The sequence below is a fragment of the Lethenteron reissneri genome, chromosome 58 (assembly GCF_015708825.2).
Source record: "Lethenteron reissneri isolate LAM-NWPU_2019-01 chromosome 58, ASM1570882v1, whole genome shotgun sequence".
Classification (NCBI taxonomy): domain Eukaryota; kingdom Metazoa; phylum Chordata; class Hyperoartia; order Petromyzontiformes; family Petromyzontidae; genus Lethenteron; species Lethenteron reissneri.
The window spans coordinates 1,241,357-1,263,469 of NC_083836.1; the positions used below are offsets into that span (position 1 = coordinate 1,241,357).

Consider the following 22,113-nt stretch of genomic DNA (forward strand, 5'->3'; position numbering starts at 1 on the left):
TCATGGTGTAGAAAAAAAATCTCTCAACCCTCACGTGCCGTGACGCATTCAACACAACCCAATGCTGATCAGGTCTCTGGTAGCTCAGCCTCGTATCCCTGACGTGTCTGCTCGAGACGAGACTAAATAAACAAGAGTTGCTCGCCATAACTTCACGTGGCCGCATGGAAAGAGATCCGCAGGGCGAACCAGGCTGCCTTGGGGCTGCCACGTGCTCACCCACAGCAGAGACGAGTCTGGGTCTGCGTTAGCACCGACTTTATTTTACAGTCCAACGTTGTTCGTGCAGCATTATGGAACATCTCACGTTCGGTCACTCCGCGTTGCAACACAAAATGCGATCTTTGGGAGTTCATGTCTTTGTGTTGGCACCGCACTTCCGTGAAGTCTCGCCCGTCAAGTTACAGATATAGGGCACAGTCAGTTCAACACGATGGCTTTTGCGACCAATATTATCCATAATAAAGGTGTTTGGGGGTTAGATCGCGAAAATGTGTCGTTCAACCCGTCACCACCCGACACAGCCAATTAACAATTGGCTGTGATGGACAACTGCAATGCCCCAAACCCTGTTGCCTGCCAGGGGCAGGAGGTGGCAGCACTTTAGAGGTAACGGATCTTCGTGCGTTTTGAGAATTTCGTTCGCCGCGCCTCGACTTACGATCCTCCACTCTATCTCTGCCGTCGCTCTCCCGTCACGCGAACTCCGTTCATCATCGCAGCGGCAGCTTTTGGCTGACCATGGAACAAAGACGGTCACCAAATCGCGCGCTTTCAGATGCACTTCTACGGCCGCCTGGAACGCTCTTCGTTCCGATATTAGAAAGCCGCTGGAGCTTCGCATTTTTAAATCATTTTGATTTAAAACTAATTTCTTTAGAACCGCTTCGCGTGTGTAGTTTGTTGTCCTTAACCCGCACCTCCGATTAGCGCGGTTGGCTATGGACGGCGCGAAAGAAGTTCAACACACACACACACACCCTGGACCACAGCTCACGGTAGAACTCTGCACAGCAGCGCGGCTACAATCTACGCCTCCTCTCCCCCAAGACCCAGGACCGGCACTGCCGAGTGGCGTTTCTCTGCGGCAGCCCCTGCCGTCTGGGACATGGACCAATCGTCCGCTGCTGCACATTCGCAGAAATCGACACCGAATTTTCAAGCGACATTTAAAGGCCCCCATACATCTCGCCTGTCTTTCGAGTTACCCTGAGCTTGCATCCACGCCTCAAGAGTCTGTGAGACATTGTGCGCGTGATAAATTGCATTTTATTATGACAGTCTGTACGTTTTGTCTGCATGTGTACTCGTTTCATTCCGTGAGCTGGCACCTTCTGAGACTCACCGAGATTATACTACTGGTTGAGTAAAGCACAAACGTTTATTTGTATTCGTAAACTTGACAAACACTGCAAAAGACACAAGGCACTTAATCCCATCAATCAGCACGGTTGGCTACGTACATTGCGGAAGAAGTTCAACATACAAACAAGGCACCAAGTCAAATTTAAACAAATATTCACCATTTGAATTCATAAAGTTCGAATACGGTATAACACATTCTCGTGTCCGAGAGAACTGGCAATGATGAATGGCAGTATCACTTGTGTCACGTAACAAAATAAAGACCAAGCGAATGTCTGTGCCTTCAACAACACTTTTCTAGTCTTGATTTGAAGCTTTCGTGACTGCAGGAATCCATACTCTTTGGTTCTTTCGGTAAAGTCACGTAGGTAGAAATAAAGTAAAAACAAATCACGTTTCGATTGCAACACAAGCAATCATCATCAGGTGGGAAAACCACAGCAAGAATTTTTTTTTGCAAAAACGTCGTGATTTTATTTTATTTCTAACTACGTGACTTTACCGAAAGAACCAGAGTAACACTTTTCTATTTGAGGTTTGCAAGCCACGACGTGAAAGGGCTTCAGGGGAGACTTGTAAAAGTTGTGCTATTCCTCCTCCGTTGAAGGACAGACTACAGTGGTTTTCTATATGGTCGATAGTTTGGGTTGCATGGACACTATCGCACGACTGTTGCTTGTCTTGAATGCATCTATACGCGTCTCTATGCATCTCTACGAGTTGACAATATAGTCCATAGTTTCGGTTGCGTGGCCACAATCGCACCAACGTGGATTTGTGTCTTCAATGTTCCATGCGTGGAGGAGGAGTTGCGCATCGGCCTGGGTGGGAGAAGCCGGCCCCCCCTTCCGCACGCTTCACGTCTCCGTGTGACCGTAAAACACAACTAGGCGACACGGACATCAATAACTCGAATCCTGATATGAGCAGTAACAGCGCCGAGGCCACGGGAGGGCCACAGTCACACAATCTCCCTGGCGTTTGCCCAATCATCCACCGCCCTGATGGTGGTGGTCGTAACGAAGCCGGTGCTGTGATAACGCAACAGCAGAGTGACATCACAGCGCCGCGAGCTGTCGAGAGTGTGGGACTGGTGACTGCGTGACGCGTTAATACAGAGTAGTTTTTGTGAACAAAAACAATTACCGCGTATGTTTATGTATTTTAAAAAGAACATCGTGTTTTGATGCGGTGAAATGCAATGTGGGAATGGTGCCATTCATTCATCAGAGCCCGTATACACCATTAATCCCACCCAAAGTCAATCTATTTTATCCACAAAATGTACTTCTCTGAGATCCTGCCTCCTGATGTATCAGATATGAGTTTTCATCTGTATTGCTATTTGTGTTGCATGTTGAAACCACTCGTGATCAGAATGTGAGGTTTTGCATTTTCTCAAAGTTGCCGTTGATCCGAGCCATAAATGCTTCCGTTTGAGCAAGCCAGGACTCTAGCTCGTCAGTTTTCCTCTTTTTGCGTTCGAAATCTTTCGCCAGCTTATCCACGGCGTTCACAAGAGCCTCCATCTCCGGATAACGGTCAATCGTGGCCGTCATTTTCTTCTCCAAGCTCTCGAAGCTCGCTTTAAACTGCCAATGAGACTCGTTGAGTCGTGCAACTTCAAGGTTCAGGTCTGACAAGGCGTCCAGATTCCTGAGCGCCCACTTCTCCTCGCTCACCGCGTCGTCTTTACTCTGCGCAATGATGGCCTTGGTGTTCCTCAGCATGCTTCCACGCAAATCCTCCAGCTTGGTCTTCAGCAAGCTCACCTCGTGATCCGCTTCGTTCACGGCCACCGTCACTGCGCTCCGGAACGATTTGCTTTCGTCGCGCAAAGCCTGAATATCTCGTCTCAACTGTGGAAGGGTTTCGTTCAGAAGGATCTGCAGCTCCGCCTGCTGTACGCGCCGATCCTTCAGTTGCTGCTGCGACCGGTGCTTCTCCTTCAGCAAAGCTTCAGAGAACTTCAGCTGGAAATATAACCACAGACAGCAGAATGTGAGTGAACACACAGCATACCAGCCTGGCAGTAGGGGGGCGGGTGAGCGATGTTGCTATTGGTTATTCCAGTTAAGTAAACTAACATGCGATACTCTGCTCACTAAGCAAATTTCAGCCAGACAAGTTGGCCTGTGGCTGCACCTGCGGCACCGAGGCTCTACTGCTGCCCACCGCACGCGTACATTATTTTATTTTACGCATTTAACTTAAATCAACAGGTAAGTTTAGCCTCTGTAGGCCGTCCCTTCCTGTATAGACCCCACCCTCTCCCTGTATGCCCCGCCCATTTACTCCTTAGGCCCAAACCCTCGTTGCCCTTCGAGGTCAGGACTTCTGAGACACTTTACAAATCTTTAAAATCTCGACTAACACGACTGTGCCTAAAATGTCTTTCTCTCTTCAGTTATTTTCAACCATCTCTCTCACTTCTTCTTTACTTGGTTGTTGACTATGTTTCGCTTTGCCATGCATAGCGCCCTGAAAACGATTGTTTAAGGGAAATCGATTGTTATTAGGCCACGCCCATTCCCCTGGAAACGGGGTGGGACTAGTTTAGGTGGTGGTGGAGGTTGTGTAAGGGGGCAGTGCATGGGCAGCAGGGGTAGCGCTGTATGTATGTTGAACCTCTTTCGCACCGTACGTAGCCAACCTGTGCTATCGGTGGTGAGGGAGGACAACAAACTACACAAAACAAAGCAGTTCCAAAGAAATTCGTTTTCAATCCAGATTATTAAAAAAATGCATATCTCCAGTGGCTTCCAAATACCAGAAGGAAGAGCGTTCCAGACGGCCACAGAAGCGCATCTGAAAGCGCGCGATGCGGTGACCATCTTTGTTCGATGGCGGGCCAAAAGCCGCCGCGAGGATGATTGGAGTTCGTGTGCTGGTTTATGCTCCTTTACGAGATGAGTGAGGTATTGCGGTTCATTTGTGACAAGCACTCTGCGTTTAACGGGTGCAACCTTAAAGCACCGTATTCGTTCGGCAACCGTAAGCCATTGCAGCTTGGCGAGCACTGGACGGACACGGTTGCATCTTGCGGTACCCGTTACGACACGTGCCAAAGAATTTTGGACACCCCGCAGCTTGGTAATGTTTTCGCCAGATGTACCGTACGGTAGCGAGTTGCAATAAATTATGGATGGGGTTGATAGGGGTGGAGCAGATTTCACAACCATGACCGGCAGAATCCCTCTTAAGAGCACCAGCAACATGACAATCGACGCTTGCTTGTGTCGTGACCGTTTAATACAGGGGTGGGGAACGTCCGGCCCGCGGGACGTATAATGCCTGCAAAATCATTTGATGTGGCCCTGCCAAGGCAACCGCAGGCGGGACTCGAAATTCAATAAATCTAGGAGCAAACCTGGAAAAGCAGTTGCGAGTAGCAACATCATCAATACCAGCTAACATCGCACGCATAACCAAAGAGAAGCAGTTCCAGCCATCACATTAGGGGTGAGTTAATTAAATGCTTGACAAAATATAACAAGCTAATTTTTAAGTCGATAATTGTGTACGGCCCGCGAATGATGTTATGAATATCCAATTGGCCCTTAGCAGAAAGAATGTTCCCCACCCCTGGTTTAATGGTTGACGCGGAGCGTAACTGACAACAGCACACATTCAGAGGCGCTCGCCTTTTCCGACAAAGCTGAGAGGTCAGCGTGCAGGGAGGCCACGCGGCTCTGCAGTCCCAGCTGCAGCTGCGCCAGTCTGGCCTCCAGCTCCCCCCTCTTCACCGAGTACACGTACGTGAACCTGGGGGGGGTGGAAACCACACGCACACACAAACCCCACGTCTAACAACAGCAGCAGCAGCGACGGAACCATATTTACACAAAGGATGTAATAAAAGAGCAGCAGTTTTTTCTTGCTGTGGTTGTCCCACCTGATGACGATTGCTTGTGTTTCGATCGAAACGTCGTGATCTATTATTTTTCTACCTACGTGACTTTACCGAAAGAACCAAAGATTATGGATTCCTGCAGTCACGAAAGCTTCAAATCATATTTATTCGAGGCAATGATTGTCCTTGTGTGGAGTGTGTACACATTCCGAAAGCGGGAAACCCCTGACAAAGCCACACCTTCCGTGACGTGGCAGATCGTGCACATGAACCCAATCACTTCCCCTTTGGCAGCACACGTGGCACAGTGACAGTATTCTTTGTCATGCTCTCGCTGTGCCAATGTGGAGCACTTAACCCTGTGCCACTGTTGAAGCGACACCAGTAGCAACAGTGCTGTAACAATGTTTAATCCTGTGCCACTGTTGAAGTGACACACCAGTAGTGACAGTGCTGTAACAATGTTTAACCCTGTGCCACTGTTGAAGTGACACACCAGTAGTGACAGTGCTGTAACAATGTTTAACCCTGTGCCACTGTTGAAGTGACACACCAGTAGTGACAGTGCTGTAACAATGTTTAACCCTGTGCCACTGTAGAAGTGACACACCAGTAGTGACAGTGCTGTAACAATGTTTAACCCTGTGCCACTGTTGAAGTGACACACCAGTAGTGACAGTGCTGTAACAATGTTTAACCCTGTGCCACTGTAGAAGTGACACACCAGTAGTGACAGTGCTGTAACAATGTTTAACCCTGTGCCACTGTAGAAGTGACACACCAGTAGCAACAGTGCCGTAACAATGTTTAACCCTGTGCCACTGTAGAAGTGACACACCAGTAGTGACAGTGCTGTAACAATGTTTAACCCTGTGCCACTGTAGAAGTGACACACTAATAGCAACAGTGCTGTAACAATGTTTAACCCTGTGCCACTGTTGAAGTGACACACCAGTAGCAACAGTGCTGTAACAATGTTTAACCCTGTGCCACTGTTGAAGTGACACACCAGTAGCAACAGTGCTGTAACAATGTTTAACCCTGTGCCACTGTTGAAGTGACACACCAGTAGTGACAGTGCTGTAACAATGTTTAACCCTGTGCCACTGTTGAAGTGACACACCAGTAGTGACAGTGCTGTAACAATGCTTAACCCTGTGCCACTGTTGAAGTGACACACCAGTAGCAACAGTGCTGTAACAATGTTTAACCCTGTGCCACTGTAGAAGTGACACACCAGTAGTGACAGTGCTGTAACAATGTTTAACCCTGTGTCACTGTAGAAGTGACACACCAGTAGTGACAGTGCTGTAACAATGTTTAACCCTGTGCCACTGTAGAAGTGACACACCAGTAGTGACAGTGCTGTAACAATGTTTAACCCTGTGCCACTGTAGAAGTGACACACCTGTAGTGACAGTGCTGTAACAATGTTTAACCCTGTGTCACTGTTGAAGTGACACACCTGTAGTGACAGTGCTGTAACAATGTTTAACCCTGTGTCACTGTTGAAGTGACACACCAGTAGTGACAGTGCTGTAACAATGTTGAACCCTGTGCCACTGTTGAAGTGACACACCAGTAGTGACAGTGCTGTAACAATGTTTAACCCTGTGCCACTGTTGAAGTGACACACCAGTAGTGACAGTGCTGTAACAATGTTTAACCCTGTGTCACTGTTGAAGTGACACACCAGTAGTGACAGTGCTGTAACAATGCTTAACCATGTGCCACTGTTGAAGTGACACACCAGTAGTGACAGTGCTGTAACAATGATTAACCCTGTGCCACTGTAGAAGTGACACACCAGTAGTGACAGTGCTGTAACAATGCTTAACCCTGTGCCACTGTAGAAGTGACACACCAGTAGTGACAGTGCTGTAACAATGTTTAACCCTGTGCCACTGTTGAAGTGACACACCAGTAGTGACAGTGCTGTAACAATGTTTAACCCTGTGCCACTGTTGAAGTGACACACCAGTAGTGACAGTGCTGTAACAATGCTTAACCCTGTGCCACTGTTGAAGTGACACACCAGTAGTGACAGTGCTGTAACAATGCTTAACCATGTGCCACTGTTGAAGTGACACACCAGTAGTGACAGTGCTGTAACAATGCTTAACCCTGTGCCACTGTAGAAGTGACACACCAGTAGTGACAGTGCTGTAACAATGCTTAACCCTGTGCCACTGTAGAAGTGACACACCAGTAGTGACAGTGCTGTAACAATGTTTAACCCTGTGCCACTGTTGAAGTGACACACCAGTAGTGACAGTGCTGTAACAATGTTTAACCCTGTGCCACTGTTGAAGTGACACACCAGTAGTGACAGTGCTGTAACAATGTTTAACCCTGTGCCACTGTTGAAGTGACACACCAGTAGTGACAGTGCTGTAACAATGTTTAACCCTGTGTCACTGTTGAAGTGACACACCAGTAGTGACAGTGCTGTAACAATGCTTAACCCTGTGCCACTGTTGAAGCGGCACTGTTAACCCGGAGTCTTGTGCGACACAGTTGCCGCAGTTGTTGCTGTAAACTCACGTTCCCAGTGCGAGTGGCACCACCATCAGCAGCAACAGCGTTGGCGCTCGCAGCGGGGGTCTAAACCCCGCATCCACACGCGACACCATGGCCCAGGCAGGGTCCTCTCCACCACACCGGGAACAGGAAGAGATAATGAGAGCGTGAGATCAGGAGGAGATGGAATCGTGAGATCAAGAGGAGATCATGGGATCATGAGATCGTGAGATCAGGAGATAATGCGATCAGGATAAGATGAAATCGTGAGATCAGGAGATCATGAGAGCGTGAGATCAGGAGGAGATAATGCGATCGTGAAATCAAGAGATGATGGAAGAATGTGAGAACGTGAGATGCCAAGATCTGGAGATGATCGCGAGATCATGAGATCGTGAGATCAGGAGGAGATCATGAGAGCAAAAGATGGGAGATCGTGGGATGCCAAGATCTGGAGAAGATCGCGAGATCATGGGATCATGAGATCACGAGATCACGAGCCCGCAGCGCTTGCACCGTGCGGCCCCTGGAGTCCCCCTCGCGTCGCGAGCGGCCCCGGACCACGCGGCCAGGGGCCGTGCGAGCGTCGAGATGCGAGCCAAGACGCGGCCACGGTGCGGCGGCGGCAGCCACAGCAGCCACGCACCGCTGCCAATACCCGCCAAGTGTGACGGGGACGTCGCTACGGGGGCCTGTGCCAGGCTAGGTGCACTTTGAGTCGCTGCTGACAGGAGGCCTCGGGACAGACCCAGCAGGTACCGTGGGTTGGCTGACTGAGATGGCCGCTGGTAGATGCACACCAGCTGTGCTCCTCACTGTGCCAACTCGCTGTGCTTTATCCACCCGGCGTTCCGCTCGTTGTTGTGAGCGTCGCGCTTCTGCCCTCTGTTGTTGCTGGAAGGCCTCCAACTGCCCAGTAGCAGCAGCGTCCATCACGAGCCTCCTCCCACCCACCACTACCACTAACCACCACTACCATCAACCACCAGCAACAACCACCACCAACTACCACCACCAACCAACCACCAACTACCTCCACCAACCAACCACCACCAAACAACCACCAACTGCCACCACCAACCAACCACCAAACAACCACCAACTACCTCCAACTACCACCACCAACTGCCACCACCAACCAACCACCAAACAACCACCAACTACCACCACCAACTGCTACCACCACCACGAGACGACTTCACCTCGAGACGCCCCTTGCCCGTTGCCACGGTTCAACAACAATAATAACAATAGGCCTGGAACACACAATAGGCGTGGCGCACACAATAGGCGTGACACAACACAATAGGCGTGGCACAACACAATAGGCGTGGCACAACACAATAGGCGTGGCACAACACAATAGGTTGCACGCACCTGAATTGCTTCGAATTGCAACCATATTGCATGCAACTGATCGCGGAGGCGTACATCCCGAAATAATTAATACGCATAAACATCATGAATATTACACCCCATGAATGTGTCACAACATGAATATCACAATGCATGCATATTTCACTTCATGAATATTTTACCTCATGAATATGTAACCTCATGAATATTTTCACATCATAAATATTTTCACATCAATAATATTTCCCCTCATGAATATTTCACCTCATTAATGTGTCCCCTCATGAATATTCCCCCTCATGACTATTTTCCATTATTCATATTTCCCCTCATGAATATTTCCCCTCATGAATATTCCCGCCATAAATATTTCACCTCATGAATATTCACCTCATGAATATTTCCCGCCATAAATATTTCACCTCATTAATATTTCACCTCATTATTATTTCACCTCATGAATATTCACCCTCATGAATAATTCACCTCATTAATAATCCCCATCATGAATATTCATAGAATTCTAATCACGTGTGTTTACCTCGCCGGGTCCTTAGGGTTCCACAAGAAGCACAGATGGCGCCAAACTCAGGTAACCTCCTCGGCTGCGCGTTCGCGTCGTCTTGCTTATGGATCTCCTCAATTTATCGACCCCTTGATGATGATGATAGGAGGGATGTTGCTGCCACTTTGAGGGCGCCGCAGCACAGTCGATAGCACCTGGTGATGCACCGTGTTGGGGCTGTTCGTACACTCGCCCGGATAAAAAAAAAATAAACGTTTAAAAAATAATGGTCAAAAATATATCGATGGTATAATCTTGGTTCTTTCGGTAAAGTCACGTAGAAAGTAAATAACATAATAAAAATAAAACATAATAAAATAAAATTCTCACGACGTTTCGGCCACAACGCAAGCAGCCTTCCTCGTGTGAAGAAACAGAGCTGTCGGAAAGACAGCGTCCTATCGGTTGTGTCGGATGGTGGAGGGGTTATATCGTCGTTAACATTTTACGTATCTCCATGTTGAACTTGTTCGCACCGTACGTAGCCAACTGCTGTAATCGGCGGTAGGCGATGATCTGAAGCAAAAAGCCACAATATTGAGTCGTAAAAGTCTGCGCATACATTAAGTAAGTAAGTAAGGCATCTACAAACTGTGCTTAGGAAGCCATCCTCCGGATACCAAGGTGCCTCGCCATGTGAATGTGGGATGACTTGTGGGAATGTCGACTTCGTTTAAGTTTCTACATTTAAATTTCGACATTCAAACTACAAACGCGCCTCGGCCGTGGCGTCTTTTGCCGCATCCAGCTGCCCGGGCCGCGATTCATGTGGTAGGAGGCCCCATTCATTCATTCGGCGCGAGTTACAAGCAGTGCAATGCAGGACTTGCAATTCATTTACTTTAATTACCACCCACGGCACACGCCTTTTCCCATAACGTTACTAAAGTCGTGTTACCATTGCCACATTACCCATCGTTAGATTAGCGTGCAGAGAGCACATGCGCGCGTTACCATAGTTACATTGCCACGCACAGATGCAAATTCCATAGTCGCATTACCGTAATCACATTACCGTACACATCACAAGCGCATTGCCATACAACATTAAAATCCAATGCGCATTGTAGCCCAACTGCCGTGCTCGCAACTCGTTGCAGTGAGAGTTTGCATTGTGATGCGTAGACGTTGAGAGTGAGACCTCCGTGTGTATCCGTTTTGCGAACCCACTTGCTGGATTGGAGTCTTGGCTGGCACGCGAATCACGCACGGCGCCTGTGTGTGTGTGTGTGTGTCAGAGAGGCTGCAGTGCAGCGCTGTGAGCGAGGTCGTGCTCAGCAGGGAGCACTGAGGAGCAACAGGCTCCCATCCTGCCTGCCCCCCACCCTGCCTGCCCCCCACAGTCCACACGAGAACATCGGGCGTCAAGAGACTCCTGAGCAGGTGACGGCGACACGGGGAGACGCACAAGGCGGGGGGGGGGTAGAGACACAGGGCACACACAGGGACAGGGTGACACGGGGAGACGTGTAGACACACTGCGAGACACAGAGGGTGGAGTGGGACAAGGTGACACGGGGAGACATGGAGACACACTGCGAGACACAGAGGGTGAAGTGAGACAGAGTAACACGGGGAGACATGGAGATACACTGCGAGACACAGAGGGTGGAGTGGGACAAGGTGACACGGGGAGACATGGAGACACACTGCGAGACACAGAGGGTGATGTGAGACAGAGTAACACGGGGAGACATGGAGACACACTGCGAGACACAGAGGGTGGAGTGAGACAGGGTGACACGGGGAGACATGGAGACACACTGCGAGACACAGAGGGTGGAGTGGGACAGGGTGACACGGGGAGACATGGAGACACACTACGAGACACAGAGGGTGGAGTGAGACAGGGTGACACGGGGAGACGTGGAGACACACAAAGTGAGACAGGGTGACACGGCAGGGATACACCGCGAGGCACTGGGAGACACGGGGGGGTGGACAAACTGATGACACACAGGGACCCAGGTTGATTGAACGGCTCACTGAATTAGACCCATAGCTATAACCATGGGAGGGAAACTTTATGACACAGTGAGCATCCTATCTGCAACCCTATTATCCACTAGTGTTTTCGATTTTGCATTCAACTTGCTGAGACATATTTTGTCCGTAATGGAGTCTTCCTATAATTATCGGTTTTAATAGGTGGACAGTAAGGGGAGTCATGCAGGCATTACGAGGTATTTTCATGGATTAGCACAGATCATAGGAACCACCAGGAGCTTAACTGTACGGTACTCTAATCAGGATGAACCTTGACGTGTCATATCACATTTGCACGGGTCCTGGCAAAGTGGCAGCAATTCATCAGTTCCGAATAAAAAAATGCACATCTGCAGACATATCCAATAGATATTACACTCCAAAGTGCCGTCATGTAATGGATCACTAGAGGCACGGCGAGGGGCACAGGCACTGGGACCGCTAGAGATGTGTAACGACTCTCCGCCTCCACGCTTGACGATCACGGTTTCATACTCGGGTCGTATTTTGCCCCTGTGGTGGAGGAGTGATATACAGTGTAGTCCAGATGTCTTGTGACCCCCAATTTATTGTTTTTAATAAACGTTACGTAAAAATAACATTACGTTTTAGAGAATTAAATAGGGGGGAGGGGGGGGGCGGGATTACAAGACATGTGGACCACCCTGTACAGTGGTGTAAATATATCCACCGTCTAGTGAGTGGTTCCAAGTGTCTGAACTAATCTAGTTTAGTGTCTCTACATAAGGCAGTGGCGACTGGTCTGAGACAACCTGCTACACTTGGCAGGCAATGTCAACATCACGGATGCAAAGCTGTCAACCCATATGGTTTACCTGTATTCTTGTACAGGGAAATTGAGTTTTCAGGTCCATGCAACATTCAGCCATTTCAATACGGGCAACATTTCTTTGTCTATTTGTTTGTGTTTCTCCCTTGTGATGGGACTTTGTGGAATGAACGTTGAGATTTATAAGGGCACGGAGTGACCAATAAGGTCTGAATTTGTCTGTAATAAGGTAGGGCACTGATCGGGTGTTGACAGGTATGAGGATGTATGCGTTTTGATGGGTTTTTTCGCGAATAAGATGAATTACATTTAAGTTTATATATATTTTTAAACATGGCCAGAACATTTAGGAGGCTTACATCCAGCAGTGGATCATTGACCATTGCTGATGATGGTGATGTACATCTTGTTTCCAAGCAGTTCTTCAAATGATTGGAACTTCTTGTTGGGATGAAGAAGTGAATTGGAAACATATGATTCGACAGCCAAGCAGAGGCATTTTAGTTTTACAGCCTCCTACAGCTGGACTCACATCTTTGTGATTTTACAAACATTTGCGTGTATAAAGAAATTTGAAATACGCTTGGGCCTGTTGTTCGTTTGGTGTGAATCCAAAACAAACGACCACAAAGAAAACAACTCGAATTCCTTGTGGCATCTTTGTAAGCAGAGCACTGTGTAGTGAACGCTTAAAATCTGTTTCAGAAGCCTATAAATGCCTATCTTGACCAGCTGGAAAGGGTCTGAGTTTGCAAATGCACAATTATCCTTTTATAATGATCGTAGTTTTACAAATCCTCACGCACGTGGTCTTTAAGAAAGGCTGCTCTGCGTCGGATTTACCGCTCTCAGCCACCTCAAATCACTGAGCAGCGTGCACACGGTCTCCTGTGCACAATGCTGGTTGGACAAGTTTAGTGGGAACCAGCCGAGACACAGCTCTGCACCGCCTGCAGCTACGTGAACTGCTGCAGTGTACACGCTTGCGGGAACTTGCGGTTGGACCGCTGTGAGTGCGTGTGTGTACATCCCGTGCACTCTGTTCCTTTTTATGTTGTAACGTTAACTCTGTTGTAACATTCTGACCCCGTGCCTCTACTGAGCCTCTGTGGAAAAAAAGCTTTATAAGCTCATCGGATTCCTCCAGTATAAATACATTTTCTGATTCTGATTGTTTCTGTAAGTAGCAGCAAAGACCAGCTGTGCGAACGCTGGTGCTGCTTGCGCGTGGGTGTCGCGCTCGCAGCCCCGCGGGGGCGCAGTCGCGGCGGCGGCGGTGGCGGCGGTGGCAGCGATGGACGCGCACGCGGAGCCCTGGCTCTTCTCGGCACTCGACGACGGCAGCGGCAGCGTGTCGTGCGAGCGCGTGCTCGAGTTCTGGCACCGCGAAGGCATCACGGACGCCGGCGCCATCCTGCAGGCAAGCGTCCACGTACACACGGGCGAATTGGTATGCATAGTTAGATAGAGCTGATTGCACCCTAGCCAATTAACCAAACGAGATTGAGGCACTTGCAAAGGAGACCAGACCAAGGTGGTTTCTCTGGGAATAGTTGTTTGCATTATTTGGGTCATTCCACATTCACTCAACCGAAATCCGGGGAGATTGCCACCTCAAATTTTTGATTTTGTCGAAATTGTTTCAGTTGGAAGATGTGGATCAGGTATGAAACCTCCAGGAAAGATACATGTTGACCTTCCAAATTGAAGATGTTAAAGCAACACCTGCTCACAGATGACTATGGTCAGTCCAAATAATTATTAACAACACAGTAATTGAAATTAGACAATGAATCTGCCGCCTCTGAAAAAGCAGACTCAGTAATAGGCAATCTTTATTTGAAGTTTTCGTGACTGCACGAATCCATACTCGTTGGTTCTTTCGGTAAAGTCATGTAGGTATAAAATTAAATAAATCACGACGTTTCGGGCGCAACACAAGCGTCCGTCATCAGGTGGGAAATCATGGCCTGCTGCTGATGCAGACTGTTTTAAAAGGTCGTGATTTATTTTATTTTATACCTACGTGACTTTACCGAAAGAACCAAAGAGTATAGCAATAGGCATGTTGACCCCTACACTATTTTACTGCCCAGCTTAAAAATAAAAGTCTCCTGTTTGTGACTATGGCTACAAACACCACCCCATGGAGCACACACGTTCGAATTGCTCCAAATATTAACGTAGATTATTTGCAGTTCATCAACTCTCAGACAAAGTAATTAAATGGCTAAATCGCTTAAAACTGAATTCTCTAATAGCTAGTTGCTCTTCATTGGCCTTGCAAAATCATCATCATCATCACCGCCCAGCTTAATTCTGCAACAAATACGACTGTAACATCCGATGTGCTTCCCGAACCCGGAGAACTCCCGAGTGAGATTCCCGCTCGTTGCTAGCGCTGTGCACAGAGAATAAGGGTAGTGGCCTCCCTCTAATCCCGACGGCTGCTAAGTGAACAGTCCTTGTAATCCGCTTGTGCTTGGACTCATTACAATTACAAGTTTAAATGCAGATGCTTAAGCAGCATGGCAAGCCCGGCTGTGCATGCTGACATCACAATTAAATACAAAATAAATCTTCACATGTTCGTGCTTCACACCAGTAATGTAATGTGTGCTACTGGTGATGCACCCAGATTCAATACAGTTGAGCACTGTTCACACAGTTCACTTGCACAGTTACACTGAGCGTCCGGTCCTAGTTAATTTGGAGATGTTAAAAATGGTAATAATTTGCAGCCGTTTGTTAATCCACTGTTGTACGTACGTAAGCCTCCCCACGCTATGTTGGTCACGGGGGTTGTTTCACCACCCTGCAGCCTGTTGATCACTGGGACTTGGGGAAGGGGGTGGCCCGTTCAGATATCGCTCACCTCTAATGTTAACCAGTTTTTTAGGGTTCATAGGGCAGTGTGCTAACAACTACATCATTGCTCCCTTATAATAATAACAACTTACAGCATTTTGCCAATCCACTGCTACATGAAGGCCATGGCAGCCGTGGGAGTTGCTTGACCATACTTCACCACACTGGGCAGCGCAGGTTGGCAAAGGTGAAGCGAGCTAAATGTTAATTCCTCACAGTGAGGATCTCAAAAGTGTACTTTCTCCTTCTGCTCAGCATGGCTTTCCATCAATATTCTCCAGATTCCTCCCATAGCTGAAGAAAAACATGTATTTCAACTGTTATTGGCCAAAGATCTCAGTGCTGATAATGTACCTGCAAAAAAATGAATAAATTCTGATTTCACATAGCAACTCTTGAACGCAATGCACCTAGAGCATGCCCCTTCCCTGTCTGTCTGCCTGCTGGCTCTGATGTGCGTGTGCACGTGTGGTTGCGTGCAGGCGCTGGGGCTGGACTGCCGCGCCACCGTGTCCCTGGACGAGCTGTGCCGGCTTGTGGACGAGCAGCTGCCGTGCGCGGGGGGCTATGCGGCCCAGGCGCTGCTCGTGGCCTGCAAGCACGAGGTGGCTCAGCTCAGGTCAGTCGCTGTCAACATCTAAGTCTGGCCAAATCTGTTTCATTTGAAACCTTTCACCACCCGACCCGCCACACTAATTGTTACCCGTGCAAGCGTTTAACATGCCAATTATTTTATTCATTCAGCTCACCGGTGAGTTTAAGAACAATCCTCAACACCAGATTTAGCATTTAGGTATGACGACATCAGGACAATGTCTATGTAATCCAGAAAGTTTACTTGCTCTGTCATTCTAGATCTTGTCCTGTGAGCTAAAACATTGAAATAATTAGCTCGTTAAATGCTTATTCTCGTGACAATTACGTTTGTTAGGCTGGGTCGGGTGGTGAAGGGTTTGTTACGAGACAGATTTGGTCAGATCGGCTGGGTATAATGTCAGTGGAAAAACCCACTCGTGCCGTGCAGGCCCCCTGCCGGCTCGGCACGGATGTGCCAGTGGAAAAGGGCACGGGAGGCATTCACACAAAGTGGCGGCGGGTGCTGGTGTGGGTCTCGCGCAGGTCGTGGCTGGGGGAGCTGGGCGCCGAACGCGACTCGCTCAGGGCATGCCTGCGCAGCGCGCGGCTCCATGCGGAGCAGCTGGCACGCGACGCTGATGAGCAGGTGGCCAGCGCAAACGCGCACCACCACGCAGATCTCAGGTCAGCATGCCAGCACGTCCGCCCTCCCCCCCGTGCTCACAGCCGGGAGAACTGCATTAAAGTCGCTAAGTGGGACGTAGCCTGCTCACCACTTGGTATGCTCACAATTGTCTGGTGAGATCCGACCGTGTCCGTCCACTGCTCGCCAAGCTGCGTTGGCTTCCGGTTGCCGAACGAATACGTTGTTCATCTTCTTGGTTCTTTCGGTAAAGTCACGTAGAAGGGAAGTAATAAAATAATAAAAATAAAAAATAATAAAATAATTCTCACGACGTTTCGGCCACAACGCAAGCAGCCGTCCTCACCTGAGAATTATTTTATTATGTTTTATTTTTATTATTTTATTACTTCCCTTCTACGTGACTTTACCGAAAGAACCAAGAAGATGAATCCCTGCAGTAACGAAAGCTTTAAATCGAAATTTGAATACGTTGTTATCAGGTCGCACTCATTACACACAAAGTGCTTGCCACAAGTGAACCACAATAATTTCCTGATCTCGTCAAGGAGCATGAACCATCACGCAACCTCCGGTCATCCTCAGTGTAGCAGCTTTTGGCTCGGTTATAGCATTGCACGCTTTTAGTTGCACTTTTGCGGCCGTCTGGAACGCTCTTCCTTCCGATATTAGGAAGCCACTGGAGATATGCACTTTTAAATCAGCATCTAGATTGACAAAATCATCTCTTTATAACTGCTTTTTGCGTTTAGTTTGTTGTCCTTCACCGCACCTCCTATTAGCGCAGTTGGGTAGGTACGGTGCGAAAGAAGTTCAACATACATACAAACAAATCAATGCTCATGTCCATCCTAGGTGTTATACTATCACATCCTTGTTTGTCCATTGAAAAAGTCGGGTGGGCAGTAACATGTAAAGGCAGCGAGAATACCTTTCATGCTCAATGTGGTTTGTATGTACTCCACGATTTTTAGATTGATCACTAACTTTGGTAAGGCAACTGTTTGTTATATAGGTCCACTATTTACCATCCTACAATACCTTAAGATAACTTTCGATTTAGATTTTATTTTCATTATATTAGTATTCTTTGTGAAAAAAACAGTTGCTAAAATCAGTTTTTCTTCATAACAGTATCTTTTTTAAACTTTAAATGTGGGTTTTCTTAGCCAATACAATGATTATTTATATTTTTAAGTTTTAAAGCACGGGTGAGGAACTTTTTTGGTCAGAATTTCATGAACGCATTGGCCAACGTATTAATAATATCTTGGTGAACGTGACGACATCACAGATTGGTGCCAGAAATGTGGCACTACTTGAGCATATTGGCACAAGACAGAGGAGAGTGGAAACAAAATGACGAAATGTGCAGTGGACACCTACTGGCTATCTGCCCATGGATCGTGATGATGATGATAATGATGAACGTGCAAATCGTGTCGGGTGGTGGAGGGCCAACGACAATAATTTTTACACAAAACTACCACGTGGCCTAATCCAACAAATACGGAGCGCCGCGTTGGCTACGGACAGCAACGTTTTAAGTTAATAGGACGCAGCGTTGTCAACGCAGTGGCTGGTGTCTCGAGTGGGCGAGGAAGCCGGCGTTCCGCACGCAGACACGGGGTGGCTGTTGTGGATCGCGTGGTGCGCGAGGCGGGGCTCCTCATCTCCCGCGTGCGTCTCCCCGGGGCAGGCGGCTGGAGCAGGAGCGGGCGGAGGCGCTGGCGACGCTGCGCTCGGAGCGCGAGCGCGAGCTGGAGCGCTCCGAGCGGGAGGAGCGCACTCGGCAGGCGGAGTTGGGGCGGCTGCATGCCGAGCGCAGGCAGCTGCGCAGCGAGGTGGAGCTGGCGTACGCGGTGAGGCCGGCGCGTCCCCCACGGCACTAAGGCCCCGCACAGCCCCGGTCTGGTATACAGGATGGTCGGGGGTTCGATCCCGACACCTGCTGTGTATTTGGAGTTTGCATCTTTCTCTCTCTCTCCCTATGGTTGCGTGGATGATTCTCTGAGTCCTCCTGTTTTTACCTCCATGTTTAGAATCAACATCATGCGTTTAGAGTATTTGGCTGCTATACATTTCCACGTGAAAACCCACTTCATTGAGCTATCATTTGTGGCCAGGTCGCTTCTGAAAAAGAGCTGTATAGCTCAGTGGGCCTTACCTGGTTAAATAAAAAAAATGTTTGTTTAAATCGTCCCGCCTGTGACCCCAGAGACGTCCCTGTGCCCCGGCTGCCTCGAGCAGTGCGTAGGGACCCTCTGGCGCGATGATCCCAAGCGGCGCTGTTAAAATCCATTTTGTTGAATTTCCAGTAACCACGTCAACATATTTTTTAAAACTTGGTATGAAATGCTGCTTTCCAAGCGGTGTGGATTTGACTGCCTGTCACAGGAGATACGATGAGTTCAGTCGACTCTAGCAAGGGATTGGAACTTCCCACACTTTCGGGCTCATGAAGGTCCCTGCGATCCTATGATAGGGACCAGTCTCTTCAAACGGCAAGCCATTCTTAAAATGATCTCAAAGTAGTACTCACTTTATCGATCCCCAAGGGCTGGGCCTCATGTGCAGAGCCTCCTACACACCTTTTAGAATGTACCACAGCAACGCCCTTGTGTGCACGCCAGAATGGGCTAGTGCTGGCACGCACGTCAGTAGTCACAGTTACAGGAAGTTTTCATATCCGACGGCACGATTCATAATTTATGTTTTGGGTTCGGCAACGTAATGATCTGACCCAATTTGTGGCATTAAGGAGCCTCGAAAATGATTAGTCACGTGTACAATCGTTTAACAACGCACTGATTATTATTATTGTTGTATTGGTTCACCGGTAAGTTGAAGCACAGTACTCGCAACAAACCGAGAAAATATATACGCGTAATTATTGGCAAGTCGTAACGCTCGTTCACATGGCAATTTATTTGTTTGACTGTGTTGGGAGGTAGTGAAGAGTTTTCTAGCGACACAGATTTGGTAAGATCATTACGCGGCCCAACCCAAAAGTCTATTGCGAAATGTAGTCCATCATTTACCCAGCAGAGCCTCACTGAGTGTCCTACTTTGTCCCCTACTTTGGGACGTGCGGAACAGCGGTGTTCCCGGCTGGAGACGGAGCTCGCAGACGCTGCAGCGCAGTGCGCCGTTGGCCAGCGCGCGGTGTGCGACCCAGGCCTCGGGGAGCCGGAGCCAGGGGGGAGCGCCCGGCCCTCTCTTCCCATCGTACGACCGGGGGAGGTCACGCGGCCCAGCCGGCAGTCGCTTAACAAAACCAGTGAGCGCCGTCATTCATCCACTGTTACGTGTTCTCTCTTCTCTTTCTCCTGCTCAGTGTCTGTTGTCCCGATTGTGCCACCATCGGCGTGAGACGAACCATCCATTCTGATCTCTCACAGAGCAGTTCGGCCCACTGGGATGTTTGGCCATTGGTAGTTCCGGTGTACGGTTGTTTTTATCTGTGGGAGGAAATTGGAGAACCTGGAGGAAACCAATGTAGGTAAACTAACCTGTAAATGCATTCATTTGATTCCACAGACTACTGCAAATCGGAGTGTAAAGCAACAGAGTCTCAAGAAAATGGCATTGAGGAATGCGGCAAGAAAACCGGTCAAAGTGATGAGCCAACCGACAAGACACCGAGCTGGCAAACCAGCGAGCACATACTTAATAATAATAATAACAAAACATGCCAACAAGGGATTGAGCAATGTGGTACAAAACCAGCATGCCGTTCAGAACAACTGTCTAGGGAACAATTCGGTAAGGTTTCCAGCGAGCATTGCAAGGACGAGGTCAGAGAGAAATGTGACAAATTAACCAAAGTGCGTGTTTATAATCCATCCAGTGGACAAGTCCGTAAGCTCGCCAGCGCACAATCTAATGAACAGACCAGAGACCATATTGATAAACGAAGCCTTAAACACAACGTCAGAGAAACCAAAGAGCATTATAGACAAGTGAGAGAGCAAACGATCATCCAATACAGGGAACAAACTAACATTGAAGCCAGCAAGCCAGTTCTAGCACCCACCAAGGAACAAGCCAATGGACAATGCAGTGCACAGTTTACTGAGATAGTCACTGAACTAAACGGAAAGACAACTACAGAGCCATGTACTGAACAGCACAGAGAAAAGCTCCCTGAATCGGTCAGCAAGGAGTCCGCACATCTTGCACCCGACAAACAAACCGTCGAGCTGATGAGCACACAAACCACAAAACCAGGGAGGGAAGAATCTATGGTGAAAACAAAATTGGGAACAGACACGTCAGCCAGTGAATGTTCCGCTGGGCACAATGGCGAGCAGACCAGCAAGCAGAGAAAACAGCAGTGCAGTGAGACGTGTAAGAAAAGCGGCGAAGAACTGGGCGACAGAGCGTGTCGACAGAGAACGACGGCGCAATCTAGTGGAGCACCTTGCGAGAAGAGAAGCGGTGGAGAATTAAGCGTTTGGGCGAGTGAACGGTCGCAGAAGTTCGGCAGCCCATCCGTAAATTCAGACGCCAAAGGGAATTGTACGGCAGCACCTCAGCGCCCCAATCCTTGGTCGCACGCCACGGGCCTCATGGTGGCCGCTCTGGGGGCCACGCTGGACGAAGCCGTGGCTCTGCTGCAGCGACTCGAGGCGTTCGCCCTGCAGCTGCTGAGCGCTTGCTGCCCCCAGGGCACGCTGCTGCTGCGCGTGCTCTGGAGCGGCCTGTACTCGCACGCCGAGTGGTTCGCTCCGCCTCTGAGCTGGCTCTACCAGGAGCTGGCTCGCGCCCGGCAGCTGCTCGCGACCGCACGGCGCCAGCACCGCTCCCTCTTGACCCTGGGCCTCGCCGCTCCGTGCGACGCGAGGGGCTCCCCGGAGCGTCCGCCCGCGTCTCGCCCGGCCGCGTGCGCCATGGCGCTCCCGGGGCGGTCGTAGGCAGAGGGCGGTTCGCCAACGCCAGGGACCCGCGACGTCCGTGGAATTTCAAACTGCGCACAAATACGCCTTCACGCAAAACTTGAAATGGGGACTCGTTGCAAGCGTCTTGTGTTCGTTCCGCTTCAGCAGCGTCTGCTATTTAAATGACAAATTTGCGCATTTAATCTTCGTGAGCTAGTGCTGTATGTCTAATAAGTTCAGTTACTTCTGAGCGGTAAATTATTAAAATAGGTCCATAGGCTGTGTTCGTGGTGGCTAAATGGTCACAATGACGGTTAGGTGAGATGTTAAATCCTCCACAGGACATCGCTCGCACTTCTCCATTCTGTGTGGAGAAAGATGACGCCGCTGCCATTCTCGTGGTACTGTCATTCAATAAAAACGTTCAGAATGTAATCTTAATGCATATGACTTAAATAGACATGTAAAACACATGTCACGGATTATACAAAATCGGCGTCGACTTCCTTTGTTTAAGCACTGTTGAGACTTAAGTTGAATGTTTAATAGGCAAACCTTAAGTCGAATTAACATATCACAAGGGCTTGTTACATTACCTGCCTATTGCAGAATGTTGGGTATTTATGCGGTTGTTACATTTTATGCTGTATAAGAACATTTCCCAGGCGTTCTACATTAAACACTTTTAAATGTATTTTACATCACTCGTTC

The 22,113-nt window shown here is 48.8% G+C and overlaps 2 protein-coding genes across 7 annotated transcripts; one reads left to right on the forward strand and one right to left on the reverse strand.

Annotated features, from left to right (window-relative positions):
* Positions 1-1,362: 1,362 nt before the first annotated feature.
* Positions 1,363-9,654, reverse strand: LOC133357385 (uncharacterized). 4 transcript variants are annotated; one of them, XM_061575274.1, is made up of 4 exons: positions 9,636-9,654; positions 7,763-7,866; positions 5,010-5,130; positions 1,363-3,338 (listed from the first exon to the last, which is right to left on the reverse strand). In XM_061575274.1, exons 2-4 carry the CDS (start codon positions 7,849-7,851, stop codon positions 2,739-2,741), a joined length of 810 nt encoding a protein of 269 aa, XP_061431258.1. In that variant the 5' UTR covers positions 7,852-7,866; positions 9,636-9,654; the 3' UTR covers positions 1,363-2,738. The 4 variants fall into 4 exon arrangements, with proteins under 4 accessions (XP_061431258.1, XP_061431256.1, XP_061431257.1 ...); XM_061575272.1 differs by lacking the exon at positions 9,636-9,654 and adding an exon at positions 8,498-9,548; XM_061575273.1 differs by lacking the exon at positions 9,636-9,654 and adding an exon at positions 8,555-9,547.
* On the forward strand, positions 8,327-22,106 carry LOC133357384 (ninein-like). Of its 3 annotated transcripts, none has more exons than XM_061575270.1 (9): positions 8,327-8,493; positions 9,652-9,686; positions 10,898-11,042; positions 13,620-13,855; positions 15,786-15,922; positions 16,423-16,563; positions 18,222-18,384; positions 19,622-19,802; positions 20,063-22,106. In XM_061575270.1, the coding sequence occupies exons 4-9, from the start codon at positions 13,730-13,732 to the stop codon at positions 21,436-21,438; spliced, it is 2,124 nt and encodes a 707-aa protein (XP_061431254.1). In that variant the 5' UTR covers positions 8,327-8,493; positions 9,652-9,686; positions 10,898-11,042; positions 13,620-13,729; the 3' UTR covers positions 21,439-22,106. The 3 variants fall into 3 exon arrangements, with proteins under 3 accessions (XP_061431254.1, XP_061431253.1, XP_061431255.1); XM_061575269.1 differs by having other exon boundaries at positions 13,623-13,855; XM_061575271.1 differs by lacking the exon at positions 9,652-9,686 and having other exon boundaries at positions 13,623-13,855.
* Positions 22,107-22,113: the final 7 nt, after the last annotated feature.

Bases quoted from the DNA above. Each gene is read 5' to 3' on its own strand.
- LOC133357385 (XM_061575272.1), bottom strand. From the start codon at position 8,671: ATGGACGCTGCTGCTACTGGGCAGTTGGAGGCCTTCCAGCAACAACAG. The intron at 5,131-7,762 runs GTGAGTTTACAG...CACCCCCCCCAG, and splicing joins GTGCCACTCGCACTGGGAAC to GTTCACGTACGTGTACTCGG. The intron at 3,339-5,009 runs GCGAGCGCCTCT...TTATATTTCCAG, and splicing joins TCTCAGCTTTGTCGGAAAAG to CTGAAGTTCTCTGAAGCTTT.
- LOC133357384 (XM_061575270.1), top strand. From the start codon at position 13,730: ATGGACGCGCACGCGGAGCCCTGGCTCTTCTCGGCACTCGACGACGGC. The intron at 13,856-15,785 runs GCAAGCGTCCAC...GGTTGCGTGCAG, and splicing joins ACGCCGGCGCCATCCTGCAG to GCGCTGGGGCTGGACTGCCG. The intron at 18,385-19,621 runs GTGAGGCCGGCG...CGTGCGGAACAG, and splicing joins AGGTGGAGCTGGCGTACGCG to CGGTGTTCCCGGCTGGAGAC.